Raw genomic sequence first — 17,599 nt, forward strand, 5'->3', positions numbered from 1 at the left:
CAATAAAAGGAAAATAATGACTCATCTTTGAATTTTGTTCCATGTTTTATTTCTATTCTTTATTTTTAATTTATTACTAAAAAAATATCTAAATTTTAATTTTATTTTACAAAAATTTTTCTAACATGCTACAGTAAATTTTCAAATTAAAAAAAACAATGAAATTACTTTTTTTTACTTCATTTTCTCTCACACTTAAAAAAATTATTGGCTATTTCAACCATCATCTGAATCTATTACAAAAATATTAATGCCATCATAATAATTTATTTTCTGTAAAAGATGAGGATTTATCCATCATTGAAAAGTGTTGAAACTATATTTGTAAACATCATAGATTAACTTTTTGATCTGAAAACTTGTTGTTGCAAGTTAGAGGGATTTTTTTAAAATAAAATTAAAGTTTATGGATTTTTAGTAATAAATTGAAGGTAAAGAACATAAGTTAAATACGAGATAAATTTTAAAGATGAAGTATAAAAATTACCACTGAATAAGACCAGGTGAGAGTCATATCTAATCTATGGCCAAAATGTGACGAGCAACTGCTCAATTAAGTTTGAGATTAGGGAGAGAATCTGTAGCCATCACTCACTTTCTAGAATGGCTAACATAATGAATATTCATGAATCCATAAGCACATCAATTACCCAAATCATACTTAGAACTACAATGAAATACCCAATAGATACAGCCGCTATTTACATCATGTGAAGCTCGTAAACAAACAAAATATTGCCCAAGTAGATTGGACTCAGGACTAGCTTGTCCTTGTTGGGAAGAAAAGGAATTAAGAAGGCTCTTCACCAACTTACAATCAACATCCACAGGAGTGAATTCTTCATCCATGTCTTCCCCAGCATTTGAAGTCCCTTGCATTGACTTAATTTCATGCATCACATAATTTGATAAAATTAAAATATTACAAGGAAAATCTCAGAGGTAGAAAAAGTGACTATTGCATATGCTTGTTAACATAAATGCACACATATGGCTTTCAACAAGAACCAAGCAAGCTTAAAACTTATGGTTACATGGCCCTACATTTTGAATGATGGGATTCATCAAAACTAAAATTTTGCATAGAACTTGAAATAACTGGAAGATTGCAAAATTTTCACAAGCTAGATGACCTCTAGAAGACAAAGCATCTCCTATGCACCAAGGCATGCTATATAATAGGTATGGCAAAATATTTCTACTTGCAAGATGAGAAAATTACATCTTTTTTGTTGGAGTGATCATTTGCATGAACAAAGCTGTTTTTAAGGGTAGCGCTCTTCAGTTCCTCATTTAGAGCATGCGAATAGGTAGGGGTGTGTATCAACTATCCAAACTAATGAAACCGATGAAGCCGTACTAATTCAACCCAAATTTTTATGGTTTTTGGTATTGCCGTGAGTTCTTTTAACTAGTTCTAATGCCAAGTTAGAATGTAAGATAAAAAGAAAGTGACGTCAGTGGCCTAATTGCCAACCACTTCGACGCTCAAGTTACATATTGGTTTTTAGAGGATATGAAGAGGTAGGAATTTGACAGAGTTTCAGTAATGCAAAGAAACCGTACCTAATCTAATCCTTGTCTTTGATATTTATAGTCAATAGGCTTTAGAGAGTTTTGAATTTAGTGACGTGAATCTCAGTAGTTTCGGCTCCCATCCGTGATTCATTTGAACAAATCTGTCTTTAGAATTGACTTTTCCATATTAGCGCCTATATGATTGTTGCTAGGGTATGTTAGCCGAGCATGTTGTCATTGCTGTTGCTTGGTCATCTTCGTTGAGAATTGATGTTCGGTTTGTGTTTGACCAAGTTTTATCATGCTCTGTCTTAACCAAATCTTATCTTTGGATACTCGGGTTGCTTTATTTGTAAAGGCCTATTTACCGTGTTGTCTTTCTTGACTTTTTGACTGCCATGTTAGCTTTTTGATTGCCATGTTGGTTTTATTTGACTTAGTTTTGGCTGGGTTATATCACTACACAAAAGATTTCGAGCAAGATTCGATTCAATTAGAAAAATTGCAGGTCATTTGAATCAAAATGTTAATTTTCTCCAAGAAAATAATTCTATTGATTTAATTTTTTGGATTGATCAGATCAAATCCAAATAGAACAATTTGGGACTGAAACATATAGGTCATCAAGTTGACCCTCAATTTTACAAATCATTTTGGTTTGAGTGAAAGTTTAAGCGGATTACAAGTCACCTCAAGTTAGGTAAAAAAACTGCCATCTCTATATATTATAGACTTTTACCTTAACCAAAGTTAATGAGCTTAACCTAATTAACCTTTCAAATGAAACATCAGTCAATTTATCCTTAGTTTCAATTTATCCTTATTTTCTGTAAAAAATTTCTATTATAATTCACTTGATATTAGAAGTTCTTGCTAGTTTACATGCATAACCGATTATGAAAATTAGAACAAACATAAAGAGAGAGAATTAGCAATGTCTTCGATCATTTTTCACGAAGTATAAAGATGAGGGAGAGTATTGGCACAATGGCAAGGTTAACCTTAAGGCTAAATCAGAAAGTTTTACTTTTTATATTTACGCGCACATATATATTTACACAAAAATTAATTTATATATTTATTAAAATATTAATAATTAAATAAATAAATTTTAAAAATATATGTATTAATTTATATATTTTACTATAGTTTTTGAACTAAATTATAATTTATTTAATTACTGTCTAAATAATTTTTTTTAATTTTTAATTGTACCATTATATTAAAAAAAAAAAAAAAAGCTTGAGATCATAATTGGTAAATGCGCAGAAGCATATAGGGCCCATTTGGTAATATAGTTGAAATTGTTATTGAAAAAAATTGATTTTTTAAATATATTCTTTAAAGAGTATTAAAAAGTAATTAAAATTAAATTTTATTAATTTTAATAATAAAATTATTAAAATAATAAAATATTTTTTTTAAAATTAATTTTTTAATAATATTTAAAATAATATTTTTATTAAAAAAATAATCCTAACATTTAAAATTTAATGTCAAATAAGCTAATGGTAAATTTTTTTAAAAATTTCCTGCTAAATTAAATATTTTATCATATATTTCACTTCCCTCCTTGGAGAAAATTACTACCTACCCCTCGCAAGTCTCCCAATATTAAAAAAAAAAAAAAAAAAAAAAATTCCTTGATAGTGTGAGACGGTTAGGGCAGGGGAACTTCACTCTCGCTCTCCACTCTCTCAGCAGCCACCAACTCTTGAATCTTGCACCATTTCTAACGATGTGTTACGGTCATCAACGCTCCTTATCTCCTGACGACTTAATCCCCTCGCGAAACCCCCGATCCCAAAACGACAACACATCTGTCGTAGAAGATCTACGGGGCCGCCTTGCCGAGACCGAGGCTCGCCTTGAACGGGCCAGGGCTCGAGAAGCCGAGCTCAGTCGCCGACTTGAGGAAATGAAGCGATTCGTCTCCGTTATGGAGATCCTCGAGAACTACCTCAAGCGAAGGTATCAAGAGCAGCAAGATAACGTCGCTAGCCTTTTCTCTTCTCTACCTGCTAAATAGCTTTTAATTCTCGGTGATTTTAGCGTTTACCCCTTCTTGTTTATAGTTTTTTCTTTCTTTTTCATTTGAGTGAAATCTGAGTTTTTTTTCTCCCGTTAATTGTGTTGTGATTTTGTGTTGTTTGATAGTTATGTGAAAATTATTACTATCAATTATAAAAGCACACAGATTTAGAAGGGTTTCTTTTTGTTCGTCTATGTGATTTATGATTCTTCTCACCTCTCAGGGCCTTGAATTTCGTCTAGATTTCAATTTTTAGAAACCCTGATAATTTCCCCAGCTTTTGAGGTAAAACTGCTATCCTGTCATTCGTTCTTAGGGTTTCTTAAAAGGGAAATGCTATGAACTCGTGTTTATCTTTCAGCAGAACCAAACAAGAATTTTTAGCCGGCTCGATTACACTTGAAAAATAAATTGTGACCATGAGATTTTTGAAACTAGAGACTGCAGTTCCTTCAATTTGGAGTCCAACAAGGCTGAATGGTGAAAAAAAGGATCATATGGCCCAACTATCATATAGACAAACTAGTTAGGTTAAGGCTTAGTTGTTGTTGTTGTAATCTTCTACAGCAACTTTGTTAAATGAAGCACTGAGCTTGAGGATGATAGAAGAAGAGCAAATGTGATTCATTTGGTGAATAAATGTTAAAGTATAGATGATAGATGCTAACTATATAGTGTATTGTGCTTGTGTTCAAGTCATCAATTGTAGCTTTAGCTTTGTTAGAAAAATGCTGTTCATGAATCTGTTAGAAAGGCTACACGAGGATTTTGGCATTGGAAAGGACATTGAGATCTCCTATGCACACCCCTGATTATTTAAGACTAATGTTTCAGGGTTTCTTATTACTATTAGAGGTACTCCACTCCAGTGCTCTTTTGTGGTGATCAAAGATCATAGCCACTTGAGATATTCAAGGAAATTTAACAAATTTCAAGTTTTCCTTCTCAAATGGTTTTTTGATTGGGAAATGGGTTTTAGCGTTTAACGGATTGCAGTCATTCACATAGTTATTTGCAATCACTTATATCTACGTTGCAATTGAAAGATTGGCTTGTAATTAGTATCTGCTTGTGTTGAATATTGGAGGGTGGCATACTGGATTTGATGCATGTGTATAATTTGTTGGCAATATTAATTCAATTGATAGAACTTTTTACTTTTTATATAGCGTTAAGCTATAGTGGGGATTTGGGACAATTAGATCAATTCTTAAGGCACAATTGTGTTTTTGCACATGCCTCTATGCGCGTGTTAAAGGATGATAATTGACACAAATGGAAGATAAGCTCCCAAACGCACAGAGGCATGTGCAAACACACAATGTGCCTTCTTTTTCTTGGGTGGCCCAACTCCCAATCCAAACCCCACCCCCCACAAGGAAAAAAGAAATTTTTTGATGTAGACTTTCTACATGTTGATCTAATGGATGATCCAGAGACTTTATCTTGTCCAAAGTGAGCAGACGTGAATCAAATTTAGAAGGCTTTAATATGCAGTGTGTGATCAGGAATCTAATATATCATCTTGTAGCTTTGATCACATAAAACTGGTTGCTAGAATTGATGCTTAATACTTATATCATATACTTGCATCTCTGGGTGTGTGTGTGTGTGTGTTAATTGATAAAAATCACCCAAAGGATGGGGCACTGATGGTAAAAGGCGGGCGGGTATGGAGGAAGAGCGGCGGCGCCTTTTTTGGCCTTCTGAAAGATGGTACTCGGAAAATGAAATGAAGTTTATGAAAGATCCAAAAGTGTAGACACTGGGTAGCAAAGTTTTAATCTAACCCGTTTAACCAGATGAGTACGGTGTCTTGTGATGATTTGCTGGGTATGTTGGTCTGTGCTGCCAACTGATCCCGCCAATGAACGACACCCACTACGTCTCTGGATAGATGCGGCACTACATGACGAGAAAGGATTATTCGACAAAGCTCTTCATTACACTGCTAAAAGAATAGTAAAATTGACAGGCTTATTGGATTATTAATGTTGCTTTACTTATAACTTAAGATCATAATATTTTTAATCAATTATAACTAATTTTAATAAGTGAATAAAAAAATTTTTAAAAGCATTTTTAATAAGAATAAAAAAAAAAAAAACTAGATCAAACCGATCACAAGTTTGATATCTGGTTAGATTGGCCATTTGTCCAATCTAATCTTCTGGTTCTAAAATTACAAACTATGACTTAGCTAATCTGAAAGCTAATTAATTCTTAATGCTGCTTACTTACGACTAAAGATTTGTAACTCTTTAAGTTGGAATTTCCCTTTGTATGTAGCTGCAGCTCGCCAATTGATTACTTGCCTTTTTTTAATCTTTTTAATGAAATAAAGTCTACAGTGTATAGCCGATTGAGCTATATTGATTGATCCATTTCCCCTTTTAGCGATTGCGGAAGGTTTCCATAATCACTTCTTTTTTATTTAATACAATAGAGAGATTTAAGCTCCTAGGTGCCTCTGTCTTGATTTAAAGCTGCGTTTGTAAACCATATATTTCAATCTTTTTTTTTTCTTTTTTTTTTTATCTTACAATTAGAAGTATTTTCGAGTCAGTTTTCGTGCACCACAGCTATATGTTTTTTCTTGGCAATCTTAAAGACATACTTGCACGTATCAGTCTGGTGTGGTTGATAAAAAAAGAGTTTACATCCTTACCAACTAAACTAACTCCATTGAATTTAATCTCTAACAGATTAGTTTCTTGCCCATAATCACTTGTTTAATGTTCACTTAGTAGGTGATTTTAATTTAATCATTGATTCTTCAAATTCACGAAAAAAAAAAAGGTTTTGTGGCTTTATCAATCATCATTATGTTGAATTCAATTGTTGGCTTTCAAGAACCAAAATTAAGACCCCATAATTCCACCAAATGAAAAGCTAACCCCTTTTTTTGTCTAATAACTATGGATAAGGACAATCCAACTCAAAAAGACCATATATAATTAGAAATGGTTCTCGAATTCGAATTTTATGATTATAATTTATTTTTAAGAAAATTCATTATGCTTAAAAATCAATAGCCAAAACGCAAATTTAATGAAAAAATAGAGGTCGTTTTGAGCATATTATCCTTTCTATTGCAATGCACATATTCAAATATTTGCAGTGAAGCTATGAAAAGAAAAACGAATACTCAAAAAGGCCAAAAATGAAATTGACACAATGATGCTGACTTTGAGAACTCTCTTCACCTAATTAATTACTCTAGGGACCCATCCCATTGATTAATTCATCCTAATAAACATTTCACCAGCTCCCTGCTCACAACTCGTCCCAGTCATCGAGTCCATTCACTGTCTCGCAAAATTTCTTTCTTTATTATAAAAATGAGAAGTTATTATTTAACCCTCATATTTTAATAAAAGCAATTATTTATTCACCTTATTTTAAAAAATATATTATTAAATTATTTAATTTTTTATATTAATTAATGACTTTAATGCCAATTAAATTATATTTTTAATTATTTTATTTTAATTAAATTAATTAATTTATTCTGATATTTTTAAAAAATATATTAATTATTTCTTATAATTTGATTTTATTATTTTTTATATCTAAATTACTTTAATCTTTTCTTCTTTATTTCTTTCTTTTTGTGTTCTTTCATTTGTGTTCAATCCTTTTTTCCCTCATTTTTTCTTTATTTTTAATATTTTGATAGAAAATGATACAATACAAAATATTTAAGTATTTTATTTAAAATTCTAAGTAATTAAGATGATAATTTAGAAAAATTATTTTTTAATAGAGAAAATATAAAAATATGTCCAATTAATTAAATGAAAAAATTTTGAACAATTTAAAAAAATACAAATTCAAATTTAATCTCCATGCAATAAAATTTTAATTTTTAAAATATTATTTTTTTTAAAGTAAAAAAACTAATTAATTAATCTCACTCAAAATAAAAAAGACTAAATAATAGTATTTTCAAAATATAAAGACAGGTTAATTAATTTCAATATAATAATACACTAAATGATAATTTGATTGATATCAAAATCTATCAACTAATAAAAAAATTAAATAAAAAGATTAAAGAGCTAAAAAAATAAAGTATAGAGATTAATACTTTTCAAAATATAAAAAATAAATAATTAATTTTATAAAAATAAAAAGAAAAATTATTATTATAAAAAATATGTGAAGTGTATTAACTACTACAATTCAATTGAAGGATGCTCATAAGGTCTGAGAACATATCGTGGCTAGAATTGTGTCAATAATAACAAATAAAAGAAATCATATTTTAAAATTTGAAAAATATCATGTCATTGGGTGAGATTTTATTATCATTTACTATTTAGCCTTTTAATTATATTTAAAAAAATATAGTAATTATTTTAAATATTAATTTAAATTTAATTTAATTTAATTTCTGAAATTCAAAAAATACAATTATACAATCTTTTTTTTTTCTAACGTTGAACTATTTAATCTTGTCTTTTGAGTATCTTAATTAACAAAAAAAATTTGATTTGAAAAGAAACAAAAATATAAAAATTACTTAATATAATATTTATAATAAAATAATTAATTTTATTAAAATAAAAAAATTAAATAATAATTTTCCCACCTAAAATTGGTGTTTCCTTTTATTAGAGATAGCTGTGATTGCATGTAATTCTTTAGATTCGTTCAAACAGCCTTTATTATCAAGAATCAGACACAATAATATCAATCTTTAGCCCCTGTTTACAAAACCTGTTAATCACAGCAAATTTCATATTAACATCATTCATAACAGAATTCAAAGGAAAATAATGATTGTAGGAGGTTGGTCTTTACCAGAGAAGAGACTTAAAATGGAAGAAATCTCTGGGATCATGCCATTGCTATTATCAGTAAAAGCTTAAACAAAAAGGAACCTTTTCAATTAAAGTTGAAAAAGAGATGCAAAACAGATAAAATAAAACAGATGATTCCTTTGTTCTTTCTTTTTACTTCTTCATCTTCTTCCTCTTCTTTATCTTTAGAGCGACACAGACCATATTGTCCACTCAGCTGCAAGGTTTTGTAACGGTTGGTAGAGGGCATTGTTGTCATTCTGCACCGCTTGAAAACAACAGCTGAGAGCAACTGGCCAGCGGTGTTTGAGACTTGAAAGAGAAAACAAAGATGTCATGTCTCTCAGTTTTTACACTAAACTTGTTTTACTCACTCAGCCATAGAGCTAACATTAGCAAAATCAGCTTTAAAATGAAGATATAATCATTTTCTTTGCTTTTTCACTTCCTCACCAATGCCTCTCTCTCTCATCAACTCTTTCTTTTCTTTGATTTTACTCTATAGTTTTCTCTTTAATTTTTGAGTTTTTGTTTCATTTTCTGAGCTATCTTCTTCACAATTCATTACTCATTTGAGAAAATCCTATAATGGAAACTGGTTCGAGCTCAGATTCTGTTGGCAAGTTGGAGCTACAGAGAGAAAGAGCTACCGCTAACACGAAACTCGGCTCTACACTGCCGAAGATCGAGCCATTTGTGTCAAGAACTCATAATCCAAGAGAGCTGAAATCTTGGGCTAAGAGAACTGGCTTTGTCTCCACTTTCTCTAGTGAAACCACTACAAGCAACAGCGAAAAGTTTGATAGCAGCACTGGCTTTGACTTGGAGAGGGGTCTTCACCATCATAAGAACGGTGGGTCGTCCCCAAAAATCGAGATCGACCCGATTCTTGGCCGGACCAGGCCTGCTAGAGGCTCAGAAATTGAACCTGCTTCGGGTTCAGCTTCTAGGTCAGGCAATGAGTTCAGGAATGGAAATGGTAGGAGCTTGGGATTGAGAGATGAGAAGAAGAGGAGGAGAATAGGAGATGAATCTGTTGTGGGAGTTAAGGATGGGGAAAGGAAAGTTGGATTAAATGGAAATGGAATTGGAATTGGCAATGTTAATGTGAATGGCAGTGGCGCCAGGAATGAGAGTGTAAATGGTACTGTAAATGAAATCCCGGCAACTACTCCGCCTATGGAGCCAAAGAAAGAAGAAGAAAATGCTGGAACTGATATTGGAATTGAGATGTATCCGGGTGGGGATGATCCTGATACTGGAGGGTGGCACAGACACAGTGGAATGAGACTTGGTTTGAGAGATAATCCTGGTTTTGGTTAGAACTACACACATTTTCCCCTTCTTTTTCTACTTTTCTAACGGGTTTTTCTTTGATCCATTTTGTTTCTTAACGGGTGTTTGTATGTGGAAATGAAAACACTGTTTTATTAGCAATATGATAAAGTATTAAGACTCCAAGATAGAACCCATTGTATTTTTAAAATAATAAGCTGAATAGAGAGCTGATTGTGTAAGTGGCTGTTGATGGAGAACTAAATTTGTTAGCAGATGAAGATTAGTTAATGTTTATTTATTGCTTTAATAGGAACTTGAAAGAGCTAGTGAATGGTGAATACCTGTATTTGTCTGCGTTCTTTAATGGATGAAGCCACAATAAAATTTTCAAACGGGCTTAGCGTAGTTGCTGCTATCTTTCTCTTTCTGTCAGAAGTTTGTAGACATGGCATTGGTATCAGAATAATACCAGTCAGGCAAATAAATGAAAGGGGGGAAACAGTCAGAGGTCATTAAATGCAGTGTCAGGAAATCACCTTTTATGCTTGAGAATTTTAGTTTTAGGGATTGGGATGTTGAACTCTTGTTAACACTGTACTCATATCCACTAGTACTCTCTAATTTTGAGCAATTTTGCAAAGTTTAGTTTATTACAATATGCGAGACAAACAAGTTTGACCATTGCAGTTAACTACTGTGAAATTTCTAGTGGTGCAAAATTTTTTTCCTGTTTATACTCCTTTTGTGCATTTAATATCATAACCTTGCCTCTAGATCTTTGAAATTTGTCAGGTTTATTAACTCATTTCTCTTTTAAAGTTGACCTTCATGTTTATGTCTGAATTTTAGGAAATTATGCAATCACACACCCTGCATTGTAGGTTGGAGTTCAAAGATCCAAAAATTTATCTAAATTTTAAAGGAAGTGTGAATTTTGATTTTCAAAGCCCAAGAAAGGTTACAAAGCCACAGATCATTTTCTGCCATTATGGGACTTTACAATCTTTCAGTCAATGCTGATTTTTTTCCTCCTTTTTCTATTCTCATAAGTTTCCCAGAAATTAGTTCTTTTCCCTGATCCTTACCTGTTTGTCTTTTAACTGCAGTGTCACTAATGTATTATGCCCTGCAACACTATTTATCATTGGCTGGCTCACTGATTTTCATCCCCTTGATCATTGTACCAGCCATGGGGGGGACAGATGTAAGCATTAATTCTCATGGATATCTTACTGGTTTATGCACTTCTACTTCAAGAATGGAATCAACAAAGCTTAATAAATTATTTGTCTTTCTTTACATAAATAATGACAGAAAGACACTGCTACAGTGATTTCTACAATGTTGCTGCTCTCTGGCATTACAACAATATTGCATTCCTACTTTGGTACCCGACTTCCATTAGTTCAAGGGAGTTCATTTGTGTATTTGGCACCGGCATTAGTTATCATGAATGCACGGGAGTACCGGAATCTCTCAGAACATGTAAGTTAATTTGTTAGGAAAAATTTTTGAAGTAATATATCTATCAGCTTTAACCTTGCCATAAATATGATGAAATTTTTCTAGGTGATTTTAAAATACCAAAAACCTTTTGCATCTCAAAATATACAAATTTTTTCCTCAAAATTGAGGAACCAAACAATCAAACATGATCTATAATGTCAAACTTCTGATAAATGAGAAGTCAGAATTGTCGTGATAATTATTCTGATACCTTTTTTGTGTGTTTCAAGCATCAAGGAGATTGCAGACCATGAATATTGTATTTTTCCTTTGATGAACTGCTTTAACCTTTCAGTTTCTTGCTTACTGCCTACTGTAGAAATTCAGACACATAATGAGGGAGATCCAGGGGGCTATAATTATTGGTTCAATATTCCAAAGCATATTGGGATTCACTGGTTTAATGTCCCTTCTTCTAAGGTATGAAAAGAGATTGCCTATATTGTTTTTTTCTACTATTGCTTCTTCGAGATTTAATGCGTATTCTGTCATTCAGTAATGCTATATATGTTGCTCCTATACTTTGCCGTCTTAATGCTACTTGCATAGGATTTCTTTTGTAACCCAATTGTAGCTGCATAATGTAGTACCCAGTGAGAAAATTCTTTTAATGCCTAATGTTGTTTGTATCTTTGATGATAAAAAAGAATATCTATGCATAACTTTCTGTTACGTTGGTCAGTTGTAAATTTCTTTGTTAGCTTATATGTAACTGAACAATTTATTGTCTAAAGCTGCATAAATTCTATGATCCTGTCTGATAATTCTTTCCTTGGACGCTAACATCTTGCAGATTGATTAATCCAGTTGTGGTTGCACCAACTGTCGCTGCAGTAGGTTTAGCATTTTTTAGCTATGGTTTTCCCCAAGCTGGTAGTTGCGTGGAAGTTAGTGTTCCTCTGATACTATTGGTTCTTATATTCTCCCTGGTAAGTGATATTCTTGGAAGATCAAGCAACATAAATAAATACGTGAACTTTTTCTTTTTAATGGGAAGGCCCTTGCATTCAATATTTATATTTCCAATGTACAACTAATTTGTTAGTCATTTGTCATCTTAATTCATTTAATTGTTTTAAAAGTGTTCAAAACACTTAATTTTGTATTTTTGTTGACTCTTTATTAGTATCTTCGAGGATTATCTATCTTTGGACATCGCTTGTTCCAAATTTATGCGGTATGTTTCCTAGTTCCCTTTGCCCCCAACCCCACCCAACGCTTACTTATTCTGTTGAATATTGGTATATTGATGTTGAGATTAGAAACTAATGTGTACTCCAATTAAATCCCATCACTTCACCATCAAAGCTGAAGCCCATTGCTAGACTGTACTGGAAACTGTTGCTATCATGACTTGGATAACTTACTGAAATTTTTTGTTACTGCAGGTCCCCCTGAGTATCATGATCATATGGACATATGCATTCTTTCTGACTGCTGGTGGAGCATATGATTATAAAGGATGCAGCCCTGACATACCAAGTTCAAATATTTTACTCGATTCATGTAGAAGGCATGCATATACGATGCAGCATTGCAGGACTGATGTTTCTAATGCATGGAGAACTTCTGCATGGGTCAGAATTCCCTACCCTTTACAATGGGGCGTCCCCATCTTCCATCTAAGGACTTCCATGATCATGATAATTGTGTCACTGGTTGCATCAGTGGATTCGGTTAGTAGCTTCCACTACATTCTTTTTTCTCCAAACTTCACATTATAGTCCCCATCCCGCCCCCCCAAAACAACACCCCAACCCCACCAACCCCCCCCCCCCCCCCCCCTTGCCCACCTGCTCGCCCCAACAACTATTCCTAAGTCAAAAATGCAGGGAAGGAGAAAGAGGATTTAACCCAAAATCGTTCAGAGTGGAAAAACGAATTCATATAGCTGACCCCAAATTTTTGGGATAAAAACTTAGTTGAGTTGAGTTGAGTTGAGTAGAAAGGGAAGGAGAAACAAATGCATTGCTGTGATGCCCATCATCTTGTATTTTGTCCATATTATCTTACAAATTTGTTAGGATTTGCTTTATGTGGTTATGAACGGCATGTATTGTTTCCTGTAAATTAGAAAAAGAAACAAATAATGTGAGGCTCGTGATTTCACCTATTATGGGGAATTTGAGGATAGAAGCCAAGTTGATTGTTGATTTGAAGATATTTTTATTATATTTCAATATATATGAGAACTGAATGACCAAGAAGTTATACTATGATATTGATGCAAATGTAACAATGGTTACAGGTTGGAACATATCACTCTACTTCCTTACTAATTAACTCAAAGCCTCCAACTCCAGGAATTGTCAGCAGAGGAATTGCACTGGAGGGCTTCTGCAGTATACTGGCTGGACTTTGGGGTTCAAGTACTGGTTCAACGACCTTAACAGAAAATATGCATACCATCAACATAACAAAGGTGGCCAATCGGAGGGCTGTGGTTCTTGGAGCAGTTTTCTTGATCCTCTTCTCATTTGTAGGTAAGGACGTTGAACTTGTCAAAAAAAAAAAAAAAAGCCAAGTTTGTGTTAAATCATCTACAGTAAGGATTTCTTTGTATTGAATGTCTGTTGAGGAGTTTAGCCATGAGGTGATTTCTAGGAATGGTTTAAGCCTGCAGAATCATTTCTATGAACCACATGTTTAATTAGATAGGTTGGATTAGGCATCAAAGTGAAAACTAAAATTTCTTTTGCCTTTTGAGGTTAGAAAGTAGGCCTAAAAGAGAGTTCAAGAAATCTATGGCTCCCTGTTTGAACACATTCTTTATAATATAATTTCTGCATGCACACATGAAAGTCATATACCCTTCGTGTCATGCCCTAGTTATGAGTTTGCTCATAAATTTGTTTGTCAGACTAATTAAGGTAAATTTTAAACTACTCTGCATTGTTTATACCAATATATTGTTTAGGAACTCGCTTAATGGCATATTGATTACACATTTAATCTTTCCTTCAGGAGTGTACTGTATTGAGTTCATAAGGACCTTCTATGGGATGAATTATCCTACTAATAATTCTTATTTTTGTTCAATAGGAAAAGTGGGTGCTATTCTTGCTTCTATACCACTTTCATTGGCTGCTTCCATACTTTGCTTCATGTGGGGCCTTATTGTGGCATTGGGTCTCTCAACTTTGCAGTATGGTCAAACATCAAGTTTTAGGAACATCGCAATAGTAGGTGTTTCATTGTTCCTTGGTTTGTCAATTCCTGCCTATTTTCAGCAGTATCAACCTGAATCTAGCTTGATACTGCCAAGTTATTTTGTGCCTTATGGGGCAGCTTCAAATGGACCAGTCCACACTAGCAGTAAACAAGTATGCCCCTTGCCACTTTCTTCTCTAATCAATGTGCACATGCTTAGTAATTTATATGAGCATTCATTTCTATTGTCTAGTTTTGCATTTTCAGTTCTGTTTTTCCATTGTCATCCTTACATTGAAAGTTTGACCCTTTTCTCTCTTTCTTTTTTGGTTCATTTATCAGTTTGATTTTGCGATAAATGCACTTATGTCCATGAGCATGGTGGTGACTCTCTTGATAGCATTTGTACTTGATAATACAGTCCCTGGTACCCGACAAGAAAGGGGGGTGTATATATGGTCAAATCCTGAAGACTTGGCTACTGATCCATCTATATATGCAGATTATTCCCTTCCTACAAAAGTTTCACGGTTCTTCTGTTGGTCAAGATGTTTGCGTACATAATATACGGTTTTTCAGGAATTTACTTTGCTATATGACCTTTAGCAGACTACAGTATGCTTATGAGTAGTTGTGAAGTTCCTAGGTTGAGATACTGTTTGCTATATGACCTTTAGCAAACATAGTGTCAGTAATATATTCATCTTTACTACACGAACTCGACAAATTTCATACATTACTGAACTAATGACATTGTATTTTGTCATAGAAAATAACATGGTTGAATTCACATCATGTCAATACTCAAAACATTCTTTGAAAGCAAGGTATTTCCTGATTTATGTGAATCTTTTGTTGCATTTTAAAACTACTTGTTTTTATACCTTTTTCTGCAAGAGAAGGTATGGTCTCCGTGCTAGAACCCTCTTCAGAACTCTTCAAATTTGAATGAAAATTTACACACGCATAATAATTTTGCATTGATGTCAATAACTTCAAATGTAATCTACGAAATAGATGCATCATCATAATCATGACGTGACAGTGGATTTCTTGTTATGCCATTCTTGGTTGAGGAATTTATGCCCAACCCTCAAGCTTGCCATGTGTGAAGTCTCACTTCCCATCCTTAACCATTCCTTTATTGCTCCTAACTCATAAGAAAATCCAACTGCTGTATAAGAAAGCTTTACATTTCACTCTGCTATTGCATAAACACAAAACCCATTCAGCTTTTTCAGACCTTTCAGCATTGAGCTCAGTCTCTTCCTTCTTCAACAGGATTATTTTCATGAATTCCATTTTTCCTACAACACTCTGATTTGGTACAAAATTTTGGCATGAGTAAGAAAACCATTACAATTAGTAATTAAAGATCAATTTTGTTATGCTCGTGCTGCAGAAAATATATCTGGTATTTGCTGGCCATGGTGGGATCTAGAACACCTCCCTTCAATAGACCAGCCTGCAAAATACCATTCTCTTCCTCTACAAATCTCTTCATCCAAATTTAAAGATAGCAAATAGATGCAGAAGAAGATGAAAGAAACAACAAAATCAAGAAACTCAGATTTTGATCACATAACTTACATGGGGTGTAAACGAAGTCCATGGAAATGGAATTGTTGCAAGTGACATGGAGAATGATTCCAGAGATTGGATTGGGTTTCCATTTCCTAAGTGTCCAATCCAAAGTCTTGAATCCATTTTGTAAATCATTCCCAAGAATAACGCACACCTTCTCCCCATGAGTATCCATTCTTAATTCACTCAGCTTTTGCCTTAATTTCTAGATTAAATTTAAGAAACTTGCTCTATCAAACATAAAAATTAATAAACGCCAATGCCATAAAAGAAAATGACTGAATAAAACTGGCTCAAGACAGGAAAATCCAAACCCAACCGAGTGAATGGATAAAGTATGAAAAATTGTGATAGGAAATGAAAGAAAGGTTGAAATTCTTGCAAAGATTTGTTCAGAGATTACGTGTTGGAGGGGAGGGGAGAGACTAAATAAGCTAGGCATTGGATTTTGGACTTCTATGGCAATGCTTGGCATTAGATTTGTGACCTGGAGTCTGGAAATCATGAGCTTGACTCGTTTAACCTTAATAATTTTTAAAATGAAAAGGTAATATAATTTTTTTAATATTGTTAAATAAATTCTCAATATTCATAAAATTTTATTTGATCAGTAAAACACAATTCAAAAAAAAAAAAAAAAAAAACTAACAAATGAATAAAAGTTGAAAAGTGTATTTAAAATTCAATTTACCTAAAATTTTTTTTACCATGTTATTATTTTATTATCAAAAAATAACACAAGTGGGGGTGTAGCTCATATGGTAGAGCGCTCGCTTCGCATGCGAGAGGCACGGGGTTCGATTCCCCGCACCTCCATGGTTTTCATTTTTCTGCCGCAAATGCCTGATTGGGCCACCTTGTCATGGGTCTATACTCATTATTGGGCTTATTTTTCACTAAATGCTTGACCGTTTCGTCAAACCATTCACCATAGTTGTGGAAATGCTATCCATATGTTTTAAAGGCAAAATATTCAATTTCGCCATCGAAAAAGTTTAATTTATTTTATTTTTTATTTTTTATTTAAATCAATTTAAAAATTTTAATTTAAATTTAATTTAGTCCAAAAATTATCATTTTTAAGCTAAATTTCATAATTTTTTTTATTTAAAATAAGTTTTTATTTTTATTTTTGAGCTAAATTTCTTAATTATTAAATTTAAATTTAAAAGTTAAGAAATTATATTTTTTATTTTTAAGTTAAAATATTTTAAATTAATTTAAATAAAAAATAAAAAATTAACTCGATTAAAATTTTTCAATAAATATAAATATGAAATTGAGCTTAGAACGTTTTTAAACACGTGACTTTACGTATTGTTAAGATATGCATCTTTCATTAGTCTCTAAAGCTTGTAAATTTTAATTTGATTTGTTAATTTAATTTGAAAGTGTTTCATTCTTATTTATTTTAATTTATATAAAATGTGAAATGATTTGTAAAATTAAGAATTTGGTTAATAATTAATTAAATAATTTACATGATTCAATTTAAAAATTAAATAATTAAACATAATATTTTATATTAAAATTATTTATAACTCACATTTTAAAATATCTAAATTTCAACTTATTCATCCCTTTTGAGATTATTAATTTCAATAGAAAATTTAATTGCATTATATTATATTACAAGCTATATATATATATAATTAAAAGAAAGTGAATTGAAACTTAAGATCAAAGCATAAGCTGAATAAATTGTTTATACATTTAATAAAAATAT

The 17,599-nt window shown here is 32.3% G+C and overlaps 2 protein-coding genes and 1 non-coding gene across 3 annotated transcripts; all 3 read left to right on the top strand.

Annotated features, from left to right (window-relative positions):
- The first annotated feature begins 3,120 nt into the window (after window positions 1-3,120).
- On the top strand, window positions 3,121-3,728 carry LOC110641266 (protein SKIP34). Its single transcript, XM_021792932.2, has one exon. It carries the CDS (start codon window positions 3,257-3,259, stop codon window positions 3,545-3,547), a length of 291 nt encoding a protein of 96 aa, XP_021648624.1. The 5' UTR covers window positions 3,121-3,256; the 3' UTR covers window positions 3,548-3,728.
- A 4,782-nt stretch (window positions 3,729-8,510) lies between these two features.
- On the top strand, window positions 8,511-15,084 carry LOC110641268 (nucleobase-ascorbate transporter 11). The gene is made up of 10 exons (XM_021792933.2): window positions 8,511-9,673; window positions 10,740-10,837; window positions 10,948-11,118; window positions 11,459-11,559; window positions 11,933-12,068; window positions 12,266-12,316; window positions 12,528-12,815; window positions 13,388-13,622; window positions 14,182-14,462; window positions 14,632-15,084. The coding sequence occupies exons 1-10, from the start codon at window positions 8,944-8,946 to the stop codon at window positions 14,851-14,853; spliced, it is 2,313 nt and encodes a 770-aa protein (XP_021648625.1). The 5' UTR covers window positions 8,511-8,943; the 3' UTR covers window positions 14,854-15,084.
- A 1,532-nt stretch (window positions 15,085-16,616) lies between these two features.
- Window positions 16,617-16,689, top strand: TRNAA-CGC (transfer RNA alanine (anticodon CGC)). The gene has a single exon. It is a non-coding gene; the product is annotated as a tRNA-Ala (tRNA).
- Window positions 16,690-17,599: the final 910 nt, after the last annotated feature.

Source organism: Hevea brasiliensis, chromosome 10 (assembly GCF_030052815.1).
Source record: "Hevea brasiliensis isolate MT/VB/25A 57/8 chromosome 10, ASM3005281v1, whole genome shotgun sequence".
NCBI classification, from domain to species: Eukaryota; Viridiplantae; Streptophyta; class Magnoliopsida; order Malpighiales; family Euphorbiaceae; genus Hevea; species Hevea brasiliensis.